The 22,056-nt window shown below is 32.3% G+C and overlaps 4 protein-coding genes across 5 annotated transcripts; 1 reads left to right on the top strand and 3 right to left on the bottom strand.

The window, feature by feature from the left end:
• Positions 1–296: 296 nt before the first annotated feature.
• On the bottom strand, positions 297–10,503 carry LOC142223251 (uncharacterized). The gene is made up of 5 exons (XM_075293125.1): positions 10,160–10,503; positions 2,432–2,565; positions 2,210–2,332; positions 1,603–2,140; positions 297–1,541 (listed from the first exon to the last, which is right to left on the bottom strand). The coding sequence occupies exons 1-5, from the start codon at positions 10,239–10,241 to the stop codon at positions 1,339–1,341; spliced, it is 1,080 nt and encodes a 359-aa protein (XP_075149240.1). The 5' UTR covers positions 10,242–10,503; the 3' UTR covers positions 297–1,338.
• Positions 10,504–11,608: 1,105 nt separating this feature from the next.
• Tim23 (translocase of inner mitochondrial membrane 23) lies at positions 11,609–13,033 on the top strand. 2 transcript variants are annotated; one of them, XM_075293123.1, is made up of 5 exons: positions 11,609–11,793; positions 11,934–12,219; positions 12,277–12,446; positions 12,508–12,606; positions 12,688–13,033. In XM_075293123.1, the coding sequence occupies exons 1-5, from the start codon at positions 11,742–11,744 to the stop codon at positions 12,693–12,695; spliced, it is 615 nt and encodes a 204-aa protein (XP_075149238.1). In that variant the 5' UTR covers positions 11,609–11,741; the 3' UTR covers positions 12,696–13,033. The 2 variants fall into 2 exon arrangements, with proteins under 2 accessions (XP_075149238.1, XP_075149237.1); XM_075293122.1 differs by having other exon boundaries at positions 12,508–12,879.
• A 237-nt stretch (positions 13,034–13,270) lies between these two features.
• LOC142223248 (zinc finger BED domain-containing protein 4-like) lies at positions 13,271–15,384 on the bottom strand. The gene has a single exon (XM_075293120.1). The coding sequence runs from the start codon at positions 15,318–15,320 to the stop codon at positions 13,299–13,301; it is 2,022 nt and encodes a 673-aa protein (XP_075149235.1). The 5' UTR covers positions 15,321–15,384; the 3' UTR covers positions 13,271–13,298.
• A 2,102-nt stretch (positions 15,385–17,486) lies between these two features.
• Positions 17,487–18,370, bottom strand: Gpb5 (Glycoprotein hormone beta 5). The gene is made up of 2 exons (XM_075293124.1): positions 18,236–18,370; positions 17,487–18,171 (listed from the first exon to the last, which is right to left on the bottom strand). Exons 1-2 carry the CDS (start codon positions 18,265–18,267, stop codon positions 17,694–17,696), a joined length of 510 nt encoding a protein of 169 aa, XP_075149239.1. The 5' UTR covers positions 18,268–18,370; the 3' UTR covers positions 17,487–17,693.
• Between the last annotated feature and the right edge of the window lie 3,686 nt (positions 18,371–22,056).

Raw genomic sequence — 22,056 nt, 5'->3', positions numbered from 1 at the left:
CGAAAGCAGCCTAAGTACTTATTGGACCAGTCTTGTATTCCAAAATAGAATTGTTGCTTGCATTTTTAAAGAAATGCCAAAGAAAGGAAATCATTCCGCAGGCCTTTGTCTTTGGACACTCGTTATAGGTCTTACATTTCTTGTTGTATGAATTAAGTTATACTCTCTACCTTTAACAAAACACCATTATCAAATTTTAGGTTAGCAATTAAAATTGGTGCAACAATTAATTTCACATTAATGTGCATGTAGAAAAAGATCGTGTAATTAATACCAATTCTATTAAAAAGCAAAAATTATCTACCAATTTTTATGGTTTTCTAATTTATTTGCAATTGTTTAATTGTTTCTTATTTATAGCAATAATATATAATTTTATTATATGTTTATATATATGTTATAAAAACAACAAAAATTACGAATATAATTTCAATTTGAGCACTTTGGTTTTATAATACATAAGAAAGGAGGGAAGAAGAAGAAAACGAACCTACAATAAACGAATTAAAAACATGTATTATATTTAATTGTAAATAAGTAAATTGTTGGGAATTAACGAAAAGTTTAGTTTTTTTAAATACATAGTTCACGATATATGTCCATAGTTAAGTAATCAATGTTGTTTTGGCGTTTATATATTTTTCAATTCAATTATATTGAATGTGTCACATCATCATAAAAATAGAAGTGATAAAGTAGATTTTAAAAGCAATCGAAATTATATACACAATTATGATATATAGATATGACGAATTATAGTTTTAACACTAAAGTGGAATTTTTTGGGTAATATCTGAATAAAAACCATAACAGGCACTACTTATCTATTAATATATTTTTTGTTGTTGTTTTTGGATTGTTTAAAGCCAAGTATATTATGTTATTTTTATTGTGTATGAATATAATTAATAAGTGAAAATCTAAGCTTCCTATAGAAATTTATAAATATGTATTGTATATATATATATTGTTTTATATATTACGTTGTCTTTCGTTTAAAAATATACACAGCAAATAAAATATAGACATATTATGTTCTTCTTACGTACGTTGTCAAGGTGATTTGGAGTGTACCGCATGTATGTTAGATTCTATTAGCTTTTGTTCTCTTTCCATGTGACCTATTTTCATTGATTGAATTTTTATCTTGGTATATAATTTTTATCTATATAGAACATATTTAACATGTATATATTGTATATATATTTTTGTAGAAGGAAGTGTGCTAAACTATATTTTTACTTTAATATAATGCAGTCTTTCAAAGGGCATTTCAAGAGAACCTGCAATATGCAATCAATTTGTATCGTTGTATATTTTGCTTACGTACATTGGCGTTTAATTGGTTATGGGTTTGGTATGACCATTTTCAATTATTTTGTTATTTGCTAATTTATCTATTGATGGTGGATCCGTTAATTGCTGCGATTGCGTTAATTGCTTCTGTTGCTGTTTCCTGCTTTCCTCTAATTTTTGCTTGTACGTGTACAAAGATTGCAATGGGACATGTAAAAGTTCAATAATTTGGGTGAACCAAAATTCTAAAAAACAAACAATGAAGAAATTAAAAAATTGTGTTATTAAAGGTGGAGTTATACTCACCATTTTCTGGAGTTATGAATCCATGCCTTATAAGGAAATCTATTACAACTGGACATGATGTTGTTTTAAAATCGGATGTGAATACTCTTTCTATACATTCCTTAGCGGGAAGCAACTCAAAAGCTTGAACCTCACCATCAGAATTGTGGGGTACAAAATCCAGTGGTAGTTCTAAATCAAATACATATTCGGTGTTGGGAAAAAGACCTTGATCGCTTTCAAAGAAAAATGAGACACATCCAGCCGATACAAGATTTTTAACGAGATCGCCTGGTATAGAAGCTTCTTCAAATGCCTCCTTGATGGCAGTCTCCTTGATGCCATAACCCACAGATAAACCACCACCGACCATATTATCCCATTTACCAGGCCATGTTTCTTTGGTATTTGAGCGCTGTTGCAGCCAAATGCAAAGACCTTCTGTAGGATGCTTAACATAACCATTGATATCGACGCCATATTTCCGTACACCAAATAGTGGAGTAGCGGAACGATCCATTTTTAATAGACTATTGTGCTCAGCTTTAACTTCGTAATACTAGGAATAGGGAAATTCAATTTTTCATTTACATTATATCTACCGTTTATTTATGTATATATTTCTTACCTCTTCGCGCCATCCTTGCAATGCAGAAAATAGGCCTTTAGACCTAAGCTCTCTCAATACTTGATCAAGTTTTTCTGTACGCTCAGAATAATCACGAAAAGCTGGATTTAATTCCACTATACCCTAGTTAAAACAAAAAAAAAAAAAAATTAAAAAAACATTAATATGGGCAATAACTACCATGCATATTTATACAGAAATTTATGAAGCTAGTAAACCAACCTGTTTTGTGTATTCACAATCACGTATGCAAAATACTTCGGGGTATTTATTTAGCTGTTTAATCACATCGGATTTAATCAGGCCAACTTGTTGACCTTCGACTAGGAAAGGACGTATGTCTCCTTTTTGAAACCCTACACAAGTAGAAAGTATTATAAGATTAGTTATTGTAAATAGGCTAAAAGATTAACAATAAAAATTTCAGGTATATTCAAAACGATAAGCAGTATCACAAAGAAAAGAAAACTAAAATGTAGTCAATTGGCATCGACAATTTGTTTGCTTTTACGGCCAATGGCTTTAAATGTTATTGTATTTTGCGTTTTTCGTCCACTCTTCTATCGTCTATGCCATGATCATGTATATTGCATCACTTTGAAAAAGAACTGTTAGCTTTTTAATATTATAAAGAAACAATGATAATAAATATAATAGAAATGCCGCATAACACATTAATAAATTTTGATTTGTTGACAAAACAAAAAATCAGCAAACAAAATACACATTTATGTATGTATGCATGAATATTTAAATGCATAGTTAATATACGTAGTGCGAGAAGCACATTAAGGTAGCTCCGTTTCCAAATTTCGTATTTTCAATAGTTTATATAAAACAGATAACCAGGCCTATTGTACTAAATATTGTTGATAACTGAATAAACAATGTACAATATTAATTAATATAAGTAAGGTCATGCATAAATATACACAAATGCTTAGTTCAACGAATGGTTATCATAATAGAAAAGCAATATGTCTCTGAAAGGACATACAGAACAGTTTTATCTCTGCAGAAAGATTATTCCATAATCTTTTAATCCTCACCGTAAATGATTAATAAGGAGTTGTAAGCTTCTAGTGGTGTTTAAGAAACAAAAGTTTGATAATAGATAAGAAAGTTCTTAGCCCTTTTTATACCCTGCTCCACACTGTGGAACAGGGAATTATAAGTTAGTGCATATGTTTGCAACACCCAGAAAGAGACGAGATAGACACATGGTGTCTTTGGCAAAAATGCTCAGGGTGGGCTCTTGAGTCGATATAGCGATGTCCGTCTGTCCGTGAACACATTTTTGTAATCAAAGTCTAGGTCGCAGTTTTAGTCCAATCGACTTCAAATTTGGCACAAGTATGTGTTTTGGCTCAGAATAGATCCCTATTGATTTTGGAAGAAATCAGTTCAGATTTAGATATAGCTCCCATATATATATTTCGCCCGATATGAACTTATATGGCCCCAGAAGCCAGAATTTTACCCTAATTTACTTAAAATTTTGCACAAGAAGTACAATTAGTACTATAGTCAAGTGTGCCAAATTTTATTGAAATCGGTTCAGATTTAGATATAGCTCCCATATATCTTTCGCCCGATATGGACTAATACGGTCCCAGAAGCCAGAGTTTTACCCCAATTTAGTTGAAGTTTTGCACAGAGAATAGAATTAGCATTGTAGCTATGCGTGCCAAATTTTGTTGAAATCGGTTCAGATTTAGATATAGCTCCCATATATAGCTTTCGCCCGATTTACACTCATATGACCACAGAGGCCAATTTTTAACTCCGATTTAGTTGAAATTTTGCACAGGGAGCAGAATTAGCATTGTTGCTATGCGTGCCAAATTTGGTTGAAATCGGTTCAGATTTAGATATAGCTCCCATATATATGTTTTTCTGATTTCGACAAAAATGGTCAAAATACCAAAATTTTCCTTGTAAAATCGCCACTGCTCAGTCGAAAAGTTGTAAAAATGACTCCAATTTTCCTAAACTTCTAATACATATATATCGAGCGTTAAATCACAAATAAACTTTTGCGAAGTTTCCTTAAAATTGCTTCAGATTTAAACGTTTCCCCTATTTTTTTACTAACATTGTGTTCCACCCTAGTGCATTAGCCGACTTAAATTTTGAGTCTATTGATTTTGCAGAAGTCTATCAAATTCTGTCCAGATCAAGTGATATTTAAATGTATGTATTTGGGACAAACCTTTATATATAGCCCCCAACAAATTTGACGGATGTGATATGGTATCGAAAATTTAGATCTACAAAGTGGTGCAGGGTATAATATAGTCGGCACCGCCCGACTTTAGACTTTCCTTACTTTTAATCCTCACCGTAAATGATTAATAAGGAGTTGTAAACTTCTAGTGGTGTTTAAAACACAAAATTTTTGATAATAGATAAGAAAGTTCTTAGCCCTTTTTTCATGTTGAAGAAGAAACAAAGACATCTTTCTGCTAAGAAATCTTTTAAAGAGCAGCTCAAGAACAATATGGAAAGGCGTCTGTCATACACAAAACGCAAGATAGAAATAGGAAAACAACTTCTTAAAGTGGGAAACTATTGGTTTCCATATAAACCTCAGTAGCATAAAATTAATTGACCTCTTCTTAGTTAATTATAATGAAATGATTTGCTATCAATTATTTTACAAGCAGCGTAAACTAAGTTGATCTTTTTGTATCTAGATGACTATAAAGTCAGAAGAAAAAAAATTATAGCTGTAGATTTGTGTCGAATCTACATCAAATGATGGTTTATGATTTCAATAAGTTAAAAATTTACTTATCGACTTATGTAGGAACTATACTAGATAGTGGGATATTTTACAGCTTGTTGCTATATACGTTCAATCAGTCGAATCAGGACTTCGGTTAAAAATTTGGGACTACATCAAGTACGTTCACCTATCAACAGTTTTTAATTAATTCAAATATTTGTAGCTTCTTTACTAAGCAAACTGGACTTTTCATGCTAATTTAACAGTACACAAATTTAAATGGAATCTATAAAAACTCTACAATTTCTATATTGTTATCTTTATTGTCGGTATTACAAAACGAAAAAATGATAAACATAACTACCATTATCAGGAAGTACTGGATAACGAGTTTTTTATGGGGAATACTTCCCCATTTGCATATACACACAGTTCGTACATATATGCATGTTTTTGTTTATGATATAAATATAAACACAAACTAGGTATGTGTATATGCCAAAAGATCAATGTATCTTGAGCTTTTACACAATCATAATAAAAAAAAAAAAACAATAATAAGACACTAACAACAAAATACATATTTCTCCGCTTCTACGTAGGAATGTCGTTTGACAACGACACAATGTGTGCTGTACATAATTTCTTGTGGTCAATTTAGGTAGCAAGAGACATACGTACAAACAAACCTAATATTGTCGGCAAATTCTACGTGTAGATCAATCTTTCAATCTACATACATATATGTAGCTATGAATATGCATATAAATAAGTCCATTGGCTGAACATTCTCAAGGTCAACGAAAAATGTATGTCTTCTGGTTTCGATTCTTTATATGGTATGAAGTTGACGATGGTATTGGGTTCTGATTAATACCTTGTAAAGGGTGATTTGTTAAGAGCTTGATAACTTTTTTTAAAAAAAAAACGCATAAAATTTGCAAAATCTCATCGGTTCTTTATTTGAAACGTTAGATTGGTCCATGACATTTACTTTTTGAAGATAATTTCATTTAAATGTTGACCGCGGCTGCGTCTTAGGTGGTCCATTCGGAAAGTCCAATTTTGGGCAACTTTTTCGAGCATTTCGGCCGGAATAGCCCGAATTTCTTCGGAAATGTTGTCTTCCAAAGCTGGAATAGTTGCTGGCTTATTTCTGTAGACTTTAGACTTGACGTAGCCCCACAAAAAATAGTCTAAAGGCGTCAAATCGCATGATCTTGGTGGCCAACTTACCGGTCCATTTCTTGAGATGAATTGTTCTCCGAAGTTTTCCCTCAAAATGGCCATAGAATCGCGAGCTGTGTGGCATGTAGCGCCATCTTGTTGAAACCACATGTCAACCAAGTTCAGTTCTTCCATTTTTGGCAACAAAAAGTTTGTTAGCATCGAACGATAGCGATCGCCATTCACCGTAACGTTGCGTCCAACAGCATCTTTGAAAAAATACGGTCCAATGATTCCACCAGCGTACAAACCACACCAAACAGTGCATTTTTCGGGATGCATGGGCAGTTCTTGAACGGCTTCTGGTTGCTCTTCACTCCAAATGCGGCAATTTTGCTTATTTACGTAGCCATTCAACCAGAAATGAGCCTCATCGCTGAACAAAATTTGTCGATAAAAAAGCGGATTTTCTGCCACTGATTTTGGTAATAAAATTCAATGATTTGCAAGCGTTGCTCGTTAGTAAGTCTATTCATGATGAAATGTCAAAGCATACTGAGCATCTTTCTCTTTGACACCATGTCTGAAATCCCACGTGATCTGTCAAATACTAATGCATGAAAATCCTAACCTCAAAAGAATCACCCTTTAGATATCATATCAATCTATACAAGTGCCTATTTCAATATATTTGTTTTGTTTCGCATAAAAAAATGCATAAAGTGCATACTAACTTTGATGACGTTTTGATTCCATTGATTCGTTTTCTTTGTGTATCTATATATATATACATATGTATTTTTCATTCAGCTTTTTATTGGCGTCAAACTCTTAACTAGTTACAAGGAACAATGTTTCTATCTAGTATTACTTACAATTATTGCAACTATTATTATTTACATGCATCGTTTAAATTATTTTGTATAGAAAAAAATCTGATAATAGAATTATAATATGACGACATTAAAAGGTATTATTAAACGCATCGCTAGCTGATACAAATACAAAATAAAAAATTATGTGCAAATTTTTAACGTGTTATTTTATGATTTATTGTTTCTTTAATTTTATTCGGCTTTATGATACACACAAATGAAATCAATTTGTTTTTAATGATTTCTTTGCCCATTATAACTCGTGCGACAATCATACTTTTTTTTAAGGTTTATCAAATAGATCTAATTGGCTTGTTATATACGTTATCTGATATGTAAAAACTATATTTTTGGCTAGAAATTGTTTACAATTAGTTCATAATTGTTAGATAATAGTTTTTTTCTTGTTCTAGATTAGATTATTATAATTATGACACACTATTTTACGGAAGTTATTTATTTGAATTACTTGGCAAAGTCGCAAACCAAAAGGCCAAAAAATTATCATAAATCAAAATTTTTGAGATTGGTCAACACAATTTTTTAGACTTCTACAAAATTCCGTATGTAAGATATTAAGAATAGAAAGTCGTTTACTTTTTGCAAAAACAGAATTTTTATCTGCAGAAACATTTATCTAATGTATTTAAACATTTTTCGTGAATACATTTAACAGAATATAATGTTGCTTTAGATTAATAGGATTGCTCGACAAAAATCTTTGATAATTATAAAAAATCCAAAACTATGCAGTTTCCTGAATTTCTTGAACAGAACTATTTTTTTGTGTCATTGCACAAATTACATACTCGCTTTGGAAGGCTAATAAATAATAAAGGGTTGGTACTTTTGGCTAAAAAGCTCAAAAGGACAATTGCTCTCACAATATACAATTAGAATTAAAGCCATATTATATTTTGGTAAACCCAATCTTCAAAGGAAGCGTTCAAAATGTTGATAGTATTCGGATCATAATGATTATATCTGAGTACGGCAAATAGTTCGCGTATGCAATTCGAAGACTAATTCATGAATGTTTCATATCGTTTTACGGCAATAGGGACTGTTTTTCTGCAATATGGTCTTCAAACACAATAGACGCTATTAATGATCCTTTCTTGTTGTAGCCATTCTATATCAAATCTAAATGAATATATTCTCAACGATTTGTTCATCAATCATATTTCGCACGAAAAAATAGAAACAGGGAAATTTATCTTTCATCTGTGGTTAGTTATCTTCTTCTAGCATCTTTGTACGAAAATGTTCATGATTGCAGATAGGCTCTACTGATTAATTAGCTAAAGATGGTTCCCAAAAGATCGATCTGGCAGTCGACGAATTGGTTAGGCCAACGATGAGCTCCTTCATTCTGAAACTTTATAAGCTTTAGTCGGGGAAGGCAAGCTGCGAATGAGTAAAGTTTGGATACAGGCTTTCAAGGAGGATCTAGCTTACGAGTACCCGCTCCCTGTTAGTATCATCACCCTATTTTTTTACTGTTTTTGGTAGACAGGAGAGAAGCATTAATAATAACAATTTTCATTTCATTAAATTTCAATTGTTTGCTCAATTTTGTAATTTGAAACCTTATGGAATAGATTTATTTACAATAGAAGTTCTTCAAAATATAATATTCAAAATATAATATACATATTTTATTACTAATAAGATAATTTAATCTGAAGATAATTTCTCCCATATATATATTTCAAAAAATCGCCTGTCGTGGACTCTGAATAAGTTAACCGCGGTATCTACACAAGAAAAGAAGTAATTTAATATTACAATAAATCATCGTCTAGTGCCTATATATTAAACTAAAAATCCAATATTTTTCGAAGTTTAAAATCTCTTTTTATAAGGCAAATGACAATTGAAATCTAGTTAAAGTAAATTTTGGAATTGTAATGTTAATGTCGTATAAAACAAACTCATTTCAAGAGTCTGCTAAAAGTATAATTGAAAGCCGATACCATCCAGACATCCTTGGTACGTTTTTACCGACTATTAATATGGTTCTTGAGGATGTTGCCGTCTGATACTCATTTCTGAGAATATTTGGCCTATATTTCGAACACTTTCTAAAGAAGGTTTTTAGTTATTCATCTCACTATCAACGAACGTATGGTGAAAGTTCAAGAATATTTCCAAAGTTCTTGTTTTAATTGTCAGTTGTACACAATGCTTGTAGTAATGCTGGTGACATTTCTGAGTGTTTCAAAGGTGATTTAAATGGTTCGGCTTTGGCTAAATGAAAAAAGGCTTAATGTAGGATATGGCAGCACTCATTGATAAGAGAGAAGAGCATCATAACTGGTATAGCAATGAGTTTAGTCTCAGTGTGATTGTAACAGCAGACAGCAACTCTACTTAACCTAATTTATAGACAATGCTAAATTCTTTATGTATTCCTTTCTTATTTACACAGCTTGTTCCATTGTTTTTAGTTAAGATTTAATGAATCGTATTGTTGGTATAACCAGTAAATGAACTTTAGAAATTGAATTTCATAATCAAGCGAGATAAAGAGTTATACTAGCGAACATTGACCGCTAGCTACAGCAAAGTAATAACTAGCAAGAATAGTAAAGGAATGATCAATCTAATGGAATGAATGGATTATGCAAATTTCTGGAATTTTTTACGTTTTGGGCTACCTTAACAACATTTATAATGAATGCATTTCTTTTAAACCCTTATTTTATAGTATTACTGCCTAAAAGAGATAAATGAAATTGACATTGCTTGAAGCATTAACGTAAATACCCCAAAAACAAGCAAAATCATAAAAGGCTATGTAATAGAAAAACATTTATCTCTACAAGGATATGCATACTCTGTTCTGTTATGTAAATTTAACAGAGGCACCAATGTTTCTTTAACATGTCCAATCGCAAAGAATAAAACAAAAATTAACCATCAAGTTCCAGAAAGCAATTTTTGAAACAACCATTTCCAATATCACAAGCCATAAAAATTCAGTAAATTTCTTTCCTTTTCATTCCATAGACAAATTAATATTCAATGCTTTCTCACATTTACAAATAAATGCAGGACCTTCACTTGCTCCTTATACGAATAAGCACACACCCATTTATTTTTCAGCGATAAAATCAATAAATGAAAACTACTTGAATGTATACTTGAAAAACGTTCCGCTCAAATTTCTCAACTTACCATTTAAATAAAAGTTATTAAACTTATGGGCTAACAAAAGCAGACGGGATAACTTAACGTTTACATCCATCGCCGACGACATTGATTTTTTTTGCTTCTTCAGAACTATCTATCGTTGGATTTGTGCGTTCGATTATAGCAGAGTATTCTCTTATTCTATGACAACAAACGTTTATTGCAAATTTCTATTTGTTTACTCTATTACGCAATTCTATTCGAATTTTGTCATTGGCATTTTTTTTTATCAATTTTTTACATTAATTTATTATTATAGAGGGTTAAAAACAACGAAATAACAAGCTCTCAGATTGTTAACAACCACACGACACGAACAAATAAGACAACTGAAAAATGTTATTACTGAATACGTGAATACGTATCGTGGTCTATTTTAGAACAGCTGATTTTATTGTCGCTTTTGACAACATCATCCATAACAGAGTTGCCAATATTTTTATAAAGAAGTTCGACAAGAGCCTTATAACTAGAAAACAATACAAAATATATCCACATACTCGCATCAAAATTACAAAATTTTATTCCAAACCCATCTTTGCGATGATGAGTAATGCTGAATTTGTAGAATAAAAAATCTATATTAAAAATGAAAATATTGCTATTGAATCGAATAATTCCTGCCATACTCCTCGTTCAGGAAAATGTATGTTTATACGTTTGAAGGACGCTTATAAGGTAGTCTAAATTTTAAATTTAGTAACTTGGCGTAGTAAAAGTTTCCATCTTCGAAATTTATGATGACATTGGACTAGAAATTTATAATCTCTTAATTTTCCCACTTCTTATGGTTAATTTTTCCTTTAATTTTCCCACTTTTTATGGTAATAACTATAGAACGTAATATAATTAGAAGTGCAACGATATATATAAAGACGATTACATTTTTATCAAATCCTGTTATGATTGATGGATAAGTTTTAAGTCATTGATTGTCTAATATTTTTCTTTAATGGATTAAAAAAGTAACCTTATGGCGTTTTCTTTTCTTATGAAAAATGCGCACTTTTTTTTTGCATTTTGGCCGGAAGATGTACTTTTTAGGTTCTTTTCTAAAAAAAAACAGGCAAAAGTGCGAAAAGGCTTCGAATTCTGTTGTGAAAATAGTGCCACGCATAGAGGCAAATTACGGGCATTTTCAGCACTGCCAACAAACGAGAGTGCTGCAATTGCCCTGTTTTCTTCTTTGAATTCTTTTCTGCCCGCTGAAATGATAGCATTTTTTTAGGTTGCTGGTAACATTTTAAAAATGCGCATTCTGTACAGACAAAATGACGGCAAAGCACTTTTTTCAGAAAAGAAAACACCATTAGAAATAAACAGATTTTCGAAGCGTAACATTTTGACACCCTTTCACGTTCTCAGTGTTCTCCTAATATTACCTTGCATATTGGGGAAAACGAAGAAACATTTTGGGATACTATACAAAACTGTTGGCAACAGTGTAAATCGTTCACAAATTGTGTGTTGGAAAATCTCACGTGTGGAAGGAATTAAACAATAAGTTCCAAGGAACTTTCATTGGTGATTAAGACCATAAAATAGAACCCCTGCCTTCCTTGCTACCATGAGTGATGACTATTTAAGTAAACCGTTGTCTTTGACGCCTACAACTGGACGTAAGTAATATATTTTGACAAGGGTTGAGTTAGTACAAACTCCCTATTGCACGGTATCTATTGTTACATCATGCTAATTATGCTTCGATCGTAATCCGGAATTTTCTTCATGGCATGCCAAATACGCTTTTATTTTATAGACGACGAGCCCAGATCGACTCGCTCAAATGTCACATCCGCATCAACGACGTTTGGTGCCCCCATATCACCATATTTGAACTATGACCCGCGATTTTTACAACAAGCCCAGCCGGAATTTATTTTTCCCGAAGGTGCAACAAAACAAAGAGGACGCTTTGAGCTGGCTTTCTCCCAAATCGGAAGTTCCGTTATGGTTGGGGCTGGTATTGGAGGCGTTGCCGGTTTTTACAATGGCATGAGAACAACAAAAGCATTGCAACAAACCGGCAAATTATGGCGAACACAGTAAGTTCATAAATCTTGTAATACGGAAAACAAAAGCTAAAAACTATCCTCTGCCAGAATGCTTAATCATGTAATGAAACAAGGTTCAGGTACGGCGAACACGTTGGGTACTTTAGCTGTTATGTACTCGGGATTTGGCGTTCTTTTACAAGCTGTGCGAGGAGAGGATGATGACATAAATACCGTAGTTGCGGGTACAGCTACTGGTCTTCTCTACAAATCGACGGGTTAGTTGTTGACTTGTAGGTTTTTCATGATAAACAATAATGATATTTATTTCCCCTTTAGCTGGTTTGAGAAAATGCGCTATAGGAGGCACAGTAGGTTTGGGCATATCTGGTCTGTACTGTCTTGCACAATTGGCCCGGGCGAATGCTGCATCAAATGGTAATTCTGGCTTGAAATTCCTTTGAGGATGCTTGCCATAATTTAGCGTTTAAAATATTCTTGGTCCTCCTTTTCTTTTAGGACAATAAGTAAGTCGTCATTTAAATAGCAAATCTAAAGGGAAATACGAAATTATTTTCTTATGTGAAATGCTACACCCTCTACTCCTATATGTAAATTTTGCGTTAAGGTTTAGTTATGTACATTAAGTTAACTACAAACAAATGCGGGAAAACATGAAATTGAGTTGCGATCTTTCCCTTGAAACTTCGACTCACGAAATCCACTTTTGTATTCTTTTGTATATTTTATGTTATTTCAGACTTTTAACTCTAAGTAACTTCTAACATTAAATTCATTTTATTTAAACTTGTAATAAGTTTTGTTAGAAATTCAAAATATAAATGTAAAAACGGGAAAACCGAAATGTCTTGTTTTATTCATTTAATTTATTTTTAATTGAAAAAAGGACAAATTCTAACCTGCCGCAACTATTTATATCAATAAAGCCTAGTCGTACAAACAATGTTTAAAAATTTCTGATTTCTCTGTTCGGAAGATTTTTGCACATTTTTACAATCTGAGTAAACTTGTCTGATTCCAAATTTCGTCTAATACACCAATGTAAAAGCAAAAATCATGGCATGAAATTAAATTCAATTAATACTCTTAATTAAATATCTATTTTTGTTTTAATATTCAAAATTGAAAAGTTTAATATTACATGACAGAAATAATATCTTTTCGTCCTCTTCATTACTACAGGATGCTAGTCTACGTTCCGCATAGAGTGTACCCACGTTGCATATGGTTTCATTGGCACACAAGCTTGTAGGGGGCGTAGTCAAGTATTTATATGCCAACTTTCGCAAATATTCATAAGGCGTTACATTCCAATATTGGTAAATGTTCCCGTTTCGTGCGATCAAAGGCTCTTTCAGATAAAAGCTCATTTGTTGTTCAAATGCTAGAAACACGTTTTCACTGGTGTTATTTTCTGTGAGAGTTGAACTATCGTGGGTCTCCCACAAGTCGGAGGTATTATAGAACTTATAATTGCTAGTAGGTAGAGTGTTAAATGATGGGTTTACATTATGATCATCTTCCAAATTCAAAGAGATTCTCAAGTTATGTTTCATTTCGGCATGACAGGACGAAATTTGATTCTCTGTCAAATAGCGCATTTTGAATCGTGGGTCCATTAGGGTAGCTATTATCAGGGATGATGTCTGATGGACAAAGGCAAAGCTCTGATTTAAGTGTGCTTTTAATGATTGCTTCAGATGTAATAGCTCATGCGGCTCTCCTGATTTTGGCTCAAATTTTGCATTTAACATTGTGAGCAAAGGAATTATTAAAGAGACACATGACGCATCTGAATTTATATCTAACCAAGCTTGATAGAGGATCTTTAGAATCGGTAGTAAATACCCAATTTGCTGCCATTCATAATCAGTGGGGACATGTAAATCTCCGTACTGTTGTGTGTATAATTCTAACGCTGGTTTTTGGTCATATATTCTTTCCCACATTAGGAACGTGGATGTCCAGCATTCTTGGGAATCCAGTAAAAGTTTTTGTTGAGGCAGAGCGCATATCTCTTGGCATTCTTGCAGGTTTAGGTAGGCTTGCTCATTATTTTCGAAATGATCTGCTATACTCTGACATTTTCTTTTAAGAATTTCAATGGTATCACCAGACAATATGGATTCCTTAATAACTTTTTCTAATAAGTGCGCTGAACATTGTAACACATTGAACCATTCCGATAATGGTTGATCGTCGTTATCATTTGTCACATTCAAATGTACTTTATCAACAATGTTAAATTTTCGGGTCAAGTCCAACAAATTGATGGTGCAAGTTAGTGAGCTTCGGGGTGCGATATATAGTACCACCATATGTTTTTGATTTTCATATAAATAATGACATGTTACAGCATCGATTTTGCAAGCCTTTGTTGGGTGTAGCCATTCGGCTGTTGTTAACGAAACCCATTCAGCTTGTTCCAAACATGCAACCACTTTTCTTTTTACTACATCATACGTTTCGGGCATGAGGGCGTCTTTGTAAAATGCTATAGGCTTTAGTATATACTTCGATGGTCTACTGGGATCACCAATATTTAATCGTTTGAACGCCTCCCCTTCAACTGTGGAAAATGGTAGCATGTCAACTATCAACAAATCTAGTATAGATTTATCTATTCTCCTACTTAGTGCATGATCACTAGGCCTAGATATTAATGACCTCTTGTTATCATGGAAAGCCATCGTTATGTTTTCCTCCGATTTGGTTACCATATCCATTGCACTTTCAGGTTCATCCAATGGATCATGAACGATGATTTCAATGTTAGTTGTCTGTTCCATATCTTCCGACTCCGAGTACTTATCTATTTTTCTCTTTCTTCCTGGCTTTTTGCGTTCCTTGGGCCCCTCAATCGCTTCCTTGCGCTCCTTGAGCCGCTTCCTTTTGGCTCGCCGTTTCAGATTTACATTTTGGCTTTTATGGAATACATATTCCGCTTCCAATTTATGGAATGAAGAATATTCGTGGGAATGCACCTTCTCGAGGTGTTTCTTAATACTACTGACTGTTTGGTTTTTCGGCAATGAACTGCCCAAACTCAACTCCTTCATACAAACAATACATGTAGCTGTACTCTCATTGCGACGAAAGTAGTTCCAAATAGGATTTCCGGAACTAGCCATAATTCGAAAAATTGTAATTATTCGGTAGTTCGCTTTTGTTTATAAAATTGATGTACTTCGGATTGATGATATGTCTGCTGTCAATTAGTCAAGTAATATCGCAAACGACGTAACGTGACGCTGTGCTCTTAGATATAATGGGAAGTTTAGACTGCAGATTGGATTTTGGTTTCAGCGATTATTTTTTACAAGAAAAACTTTCTTATAAGCAACATACAATATTTTTATGAAAAATACAAATATTATAAATTCATTGTGTCTTAATAACAAAATAAAATAAATGTAAAAAATCTGAAAGTTTAATAATTTCTCTATTAAAGTGGGTACTAAGATCGAGTTTGGCTGTTAAAATCAAAACTAAATCTGTATAAACAGAATAAAATTTTATCTTCTTGTTGCAAATTTTATTATAACTTGATCCCATGCAAAAATTGAAAATGTTTATTTTCGGTGAAATGAATTATTAAAGAAAAGTAACCGTCAAAAATGGCAAATTTAGCGTGATAATGCCAACTTAATACTGGCATGTACTAAGTTCGAGTTTAGACGCTTTTCTTTAATAATTCATTTTAAAAAATATAATTATTATGAAAAGTTGGTTTGGGCTATTCTCCATCAACTTATTATAATTGCATCAAAGAGGTATACTTATATACTTTTTTAATGATTATTTTTGATTTTAGCGGCTACACTCGAACTTAGTACCCACCTTTAAGTTAAAACTGCTTCGGCTACAGTGTCCCAATGAATACTCTTCAGAACTGCCTAATTTTTAACTGATCTAACGGCTCTCTTTTATAACGTTGGGTCTCGCGATCTAGAAAATGAATGTCGAACCGTGCATTCCTAGGAGGTGGTTGTCTATATGCAAGATGGTTGTTTTGATGGAATAACAACCAAATAGATACTGTAATTATGTTTATGCACGTAGGGGATCTTTGTCTCCACATAAAGATGAGTTATCGCGTGTCGCTTGGCTGAGTGATCCACATTTGCCACATTTGGCGATCATTTGCCTTATATGTAGTAAACAAAGTTTCTTCATCTGCACATTTCTGTTGAATGTGACCCCGCGGATCTTGGGGTAAATAATAAAACTTTCTGAGGTGGCTCAGCTCCCAGCACCACTAGATATGCCAATTAAAATAGTCAAGAACGAAGACCGGTCTATGTAGGGTATATATCAAAATAGGGTCCTAAATAAACATATTCCAAATTTCAGGCAAATCGAATGGGTTCTAAAACTGAACGATGTCGGTTGAAAAAAAGAAAAGCTGATACTTTTACTAATATAGTAATGACAAATGTGTTAGGAATATGTCATGAATGTTTTAAAGAAAATATGAAAATTTTTAAAATGTAGCTGAAGTGGTGAGAAGCTACAAGGTTAATCCTGCTCTCGGAGCTCGACCACCGCCCATAGCACCGGAGGAAAGACACCTCCCACGGCAGAGTAGGGTAGTTTTGGCCCCACTAAGATCAGGCAAGACGTAGAGTTATAAAATTTTTTCTATGAGTGTCAAATTATAAGACATTTTCAACTAAATTTGTAAGTAGGCATTTGCGAGTAGTAATCAATTCCTAATTATCAGTTAATTTTTTTGTTGCTTTTTTATATACATATGTCAAATTGTTTTTGTAACGTAGTCTACATATTGTAGTTTCCAACGCTGTTTAACCTAAGATATATACTTAGTATTAAGGTGCAACTATATGTCAAGTTTATGCAGTCCTAGTTAGTTTTTATTAAATAAAAAACAAAAATTAGAAATCAAATATTAAATAACTCAAATATATAAGTTCGAGGATAAAAATTGTTAACATAAAAATATATATTATTTAAATATTAAATTTTTAGTTGCAAATAATTAAACTTATTGGTTAATAACCTGCGTTAGTAGACATTTGAGAGTAGTAATCAATTCCTAAATTTTTATATTTATATCAAATGGTGTTTGTAACGTAGTCTACATATAGTAGTAAGATATATACTTAGTAATAAGGTGTAATAATGTCAAGTTTTTGCAGTCCTTGATTGTAGTCCTAATTATTTTTATATTTTTTTTAAGTAAATTTAATGTAATTCTTTATTTTGAGTATCCCTGTAACCGTATATGGCCATTTCGGCTTGGTTGTAAAATGAGTTAAATAAATAAAAAAAATAAATTACTTTCATTTTATGCCGACTTTTATTAAACAAAATTTTCGCTGTATAAATATTCATTTAAACTATTTATATGAATATCTTCTATTATGATTTTTACAGAACAGATCTATCCTTAGATCTGTGAGTTTTTCGTATGTATTTCTCTTTTACAATATATTTTTTGTCATTAAAATTAAACATTGGTTTCACAATTTACTATCAAACTTCTAATAATCCAAACTATCAGAGTCCAAACCGGTAAGGGCTAACACCTTCACTCCTGACTTTACATCTAAAATGTTACTGGCTGGTGCTTCACAACTTGTATCCATGGTAGAACAAGTGTGACAGTGACACGATACCGCTTCCAAGTATTCATAGCGACGAGCAAATTCATCAGCTTCCGGGTGACAGTTCCGTAAAACTGCAACAGCAGGTTGACGTGTGGCATGAACACAAACAGGATGGAAAGATCGTTTATAGGGAAATTTCCAATCGGATATCTCACTGGAGTCACAGTGACCCCAACAAGCAGCAACGCTGACATAATCCCAACATTCGCGTCCTTTTGAATCGGCTTGGGTTACACGGTATGTAAGCATTTTTTGGTGACAGCCCAAATGACCTGCTGCAGGAATATTATTGATAGGCTGTACATCCAAAACTTGTGCCCAACTATATGACCATAGCGTTGCAAATAGAAAGCTAAAAAGAAAATCGGGGATTTACTAATATCGGTATTTTTGAAATTAAAATTAAATCCTATTACATTGCTATGCCGCGAATTTCTTTTTGTGCCATTCTTTGTTTTTTCCCTTGCAATGCTTATAACTCAATAACTTGTTGCTCGACATAGCATACGTATTTATACACAACAGGTCCTTTTCTTATGCTGACATTTGAGTGTGGGTGAGTGTAAGAGAGAGAGAGAGAGTTTGAATTGTAGTATAAGGGGTGGCTGATTTTCTTGTGTGAATCTATTAATTTTTATTGAAATGAATATTTAAAACTTTTCTTTGTTTTTTATTGTTTGCGTTTTGTCGCAACTTTTGATTTGCATTTACGAAATGGCACTCTTTTTTTGAATATTAAATGTAAAATCCAATAAAATTATTTTTCTACAAAACTTTTTGACCGTAACATGATTTACTCAACTCTTCTTGATACATTGTAGAATTCTTGTTAATGGAAATGTCTGTATTTGAAATGGGCATATCAAATGCAAAATGATTTTAAGTATAATTGTGACACCAATTGCGTAACAATAATGACAATTTTTCGAGTCAAAATAAGAGATCGGAATATATAAGCCTTACACGAAAATATAAAATTTCGCGTCGAAAATAATTTTAAACTTTAATTTGGGGCAAAATGGAAAACAAATTGCGCCTTTTAAATGTCTAACAAATAAATTTGGAGGATTGGTAAAGGTCTCATCAAGTCATTGATAGAAAAAAGGCTTAGTATATATCATTAGCTTACACTTAAAAAAGTTTACTTGGAATTTTTACTTAGAAAATTTTAACATTCCTTTAAAAAAAATACATTTTCTGGGGAGCTATCGAGATTGAAATCTAGGTGTGATAAAATTAAAATTAGAATACATATATTGTTTATGGAATTTCTATTCTCTTTTTCCGATATGTTAACAATGCCAATTTAAAAATCCAAATTATAACAGATACTTCAAAGGAAAAAATGTTTTCTTATTGAAAAAAAATTTAAAAAAGATTAAACAAGGGAACAATGGTTCTGTTGATAAAGAACTGAATATCGTTTTTAAGGTTATTTGGGACGCTGAATCCCAATCTGCACTTGGTTTTTTTCCATCAGCTGGATTTTTCGAGATATACCGTTATGTTCCAAATTAAGGCACTTCCGCTACGTACATTGGAATAACTTGAAAACGGTTCACCACATTAAATTAAAAAAATCTGGAAACCCCAAACAATATTCTCTTTAAGCCGTCTTTCTTTTTCAATTTTCCAAGTAGTTTTAGTGATATCGTTAAAGTTTTGAAAAAAATTGAAATTTTTAACAAAAAAAAAATTTTTTCTTTCAAAATTCTTAAAAAATAAAAACGGGACAAAAATAACTGTTTTTGTCCAGAAACAGTTAGTTAAGTATATTTCGAATGAAATGAGCTTTATTTCATTACAATCGGTGCAAAACTTTTGATTTTGTTCACGATTTACTGAATTGATATAAATCGCGATTTCCGTACAAAAAAAAAAAAAAAAAAAAACATTTTCTAATGGGTAAGTGTTTCTATGTAATAAGTTCGTTTTTTATGGTTCTGTTGATTAAAAACTGAATATTGTTTTTAAGGTTATTTGAAACGCTGAATCCAAATCTGCACTTGGTTTTTTTTCTATCAGCTCGATTTTTCGGTATATGTAGAAAAAAAAAAAAAAACAAGTGCAGATCTGGATTCAGCGACCTCAAATTACTAAAAATTTCAAATCAACACAAAAAAGGTCAATTTTGTTCCCCTGTGTTATTTCTTTACATCAAAACTGTTTACATAATCTTATATTAGGTCAATATTTTGTTCAGTGTAAGGTATTAAAATGAAACACAACTTTTAAAATTTTTGGTAAATCGGTGGAATATTGTACATCTATTTTTTTTAGCAAATCACGATAGCGCACTTTTAGAAATCAAATCCGTAGATCGGTCTGTATGTGGGCTATGCAAAATAGGACAGATTTCAAACATTTTCAGCACATCTTCTATGGATGTAATACTTCATTATATTTGAATCGAGTGAAAATTGCAGCTTCTGGAACTGAAGAAATGGAAACGAATTGTTCACACCACACTGCTGTTTTTGGTAGACTTTTTTATTTTTCTAATTATCAAAAAATTAAATTCCTGGCAAAACGGATAAAAATTGTTATCCCTACTGATATAGATCTTTTCTTGTTACATCAAATGTTATTATTATTATATCAGAAATGTTCACAGATTTTTTGTGTTTTAGCAAAAAAAAAATTAAAAAGAGCAGTTTTCTTTTTGTCTACTGAAAATCAGTCATCGGACACATATAAAACAAAACATGAATGTTAAAACATTTCCCTTAGAATACATCCTCATATCTATATATGTATGTAAACATCTTTTCCATATTTTTTGCTTGATTGCCTTTGGTCACATAATTTGTAGAATAAAATCTCTATTAAATTTCTAGATAGGTGATATGAAGCACTTCATATCCTTGACATATAAATTATTTCTACATATATACTCACTCATCAACTTGTGTGTGTGTGGAAAAATCTTCTTAACATGATAAACATAATCCATCAATTAATTGAAGATTAGCATTTAAGCTAAAAACTGTTTGCATATTTCATCGTTTCCGCGATTCTATCATCCATTCTATATCATCATCATCATTTCATTCATATGTAGGATGTGTAGTAGTTTTTGAAATGTTGATTTAAGTAACTGTATAAATCCTTTGTAAGGCTTCGTTGCATATTTTAATAAATAAATAAAATTAAATTAAGGTTTGTGTGTCATATGTGTTAATTACATTTGAAGAATTGTAGTTTTTAGCCCATTTAAATCAGCGATTCACGAATAGAAGCATTTTGAATATTTTCCACTGCGCTTTTAAAATTTATGATAAAATGAAGGTTTCGTTTTTTATACCCTAAGCCACATAGTGGTCAGGGTATAATAAGTTTGATCGGCCAAAAAATGTGCCTACCAGAAATATTGATTTTAGACCCCATAAAATATATACCGACCGACTCAGAATCACCTCCTGAGTCGATCTAGCGCTTGGTGTCCGTCCGTCCATGTATTTGTTGTTCACAGGATTCCGGTCGCAATTATTAACCGATTTGGATGAAATTTGGTACAGGGTGTTTTTTGGGCACAAGGACGAGCGCTATTGAATTTGGAAGAAATCGGATCAAATTTAGATATAACTCCAATATATATGTATCGGCCGATTTCGACAAATGGAGTCACGTTGCGCTTTTTTACAAACCGATCGCCATCAAATTTTGCACATAGTAAACTTTTTCATCACCCTTTAAGTCTGCAAAATTTCATTGAAATCGGTTCAGATTTAGATATAGCTCCCATATATATGTATCGCCCGATTTTCCCAAATTTGGTAATAAAAACCTTATTTATTAAACGATCTTACTCAAACTTGGCTTACTCTAATCTTTTATGCTACTGACAATATGTGCCAAAAATAATCGAAATCGGTTCAGATTTAGATATAGCTCCCATATATATGTATCGCCCTATTTTACCAAATTTGGCCGTAAAACCCTTATTTATCAACCGATAGTGCTCAAAGTTGGCTAAATATAATCTTCTATACCTTTAACTGTATGTGCGCAATTTCATCGAAATCGGTTCAGATTTAGATATAGCTCCCATATATGTATCGCCCGATTTGGTCAAATTTGGGCGTAAAACCCTTATTTATCAACCGATCGTACTCAAAGTTGGCTAAATGTAATCTTCTATAGCTCCAACTGTATGTGCGAAATATCATCGAAATCGTTTCAAATTTAGATATAGCTCCCATACCTATGTATCGCCCGATTTCGCCAAATTTGGCCG

The sequence above is a fragment of the Haematobia irritans genome, chromosome 2, assembly GCF_050003625.1.
Source record: "Haematobia irritans isolate KBUSLIRL chromosome 2, ASM5000362v1, whole genome shotgun sequence".
In the NCBI taxonomy this organism is placed as follows: Eukaryota; Metazoa; Arthropoda; class Insecta; order Diptera; family Muscidae; genus Haematobia; species Haematobia irritans.
Note: the sequence above shows the minus strand (reverse complement) of the source record. Positions and strands in the feature narration are given on the sequence as shown.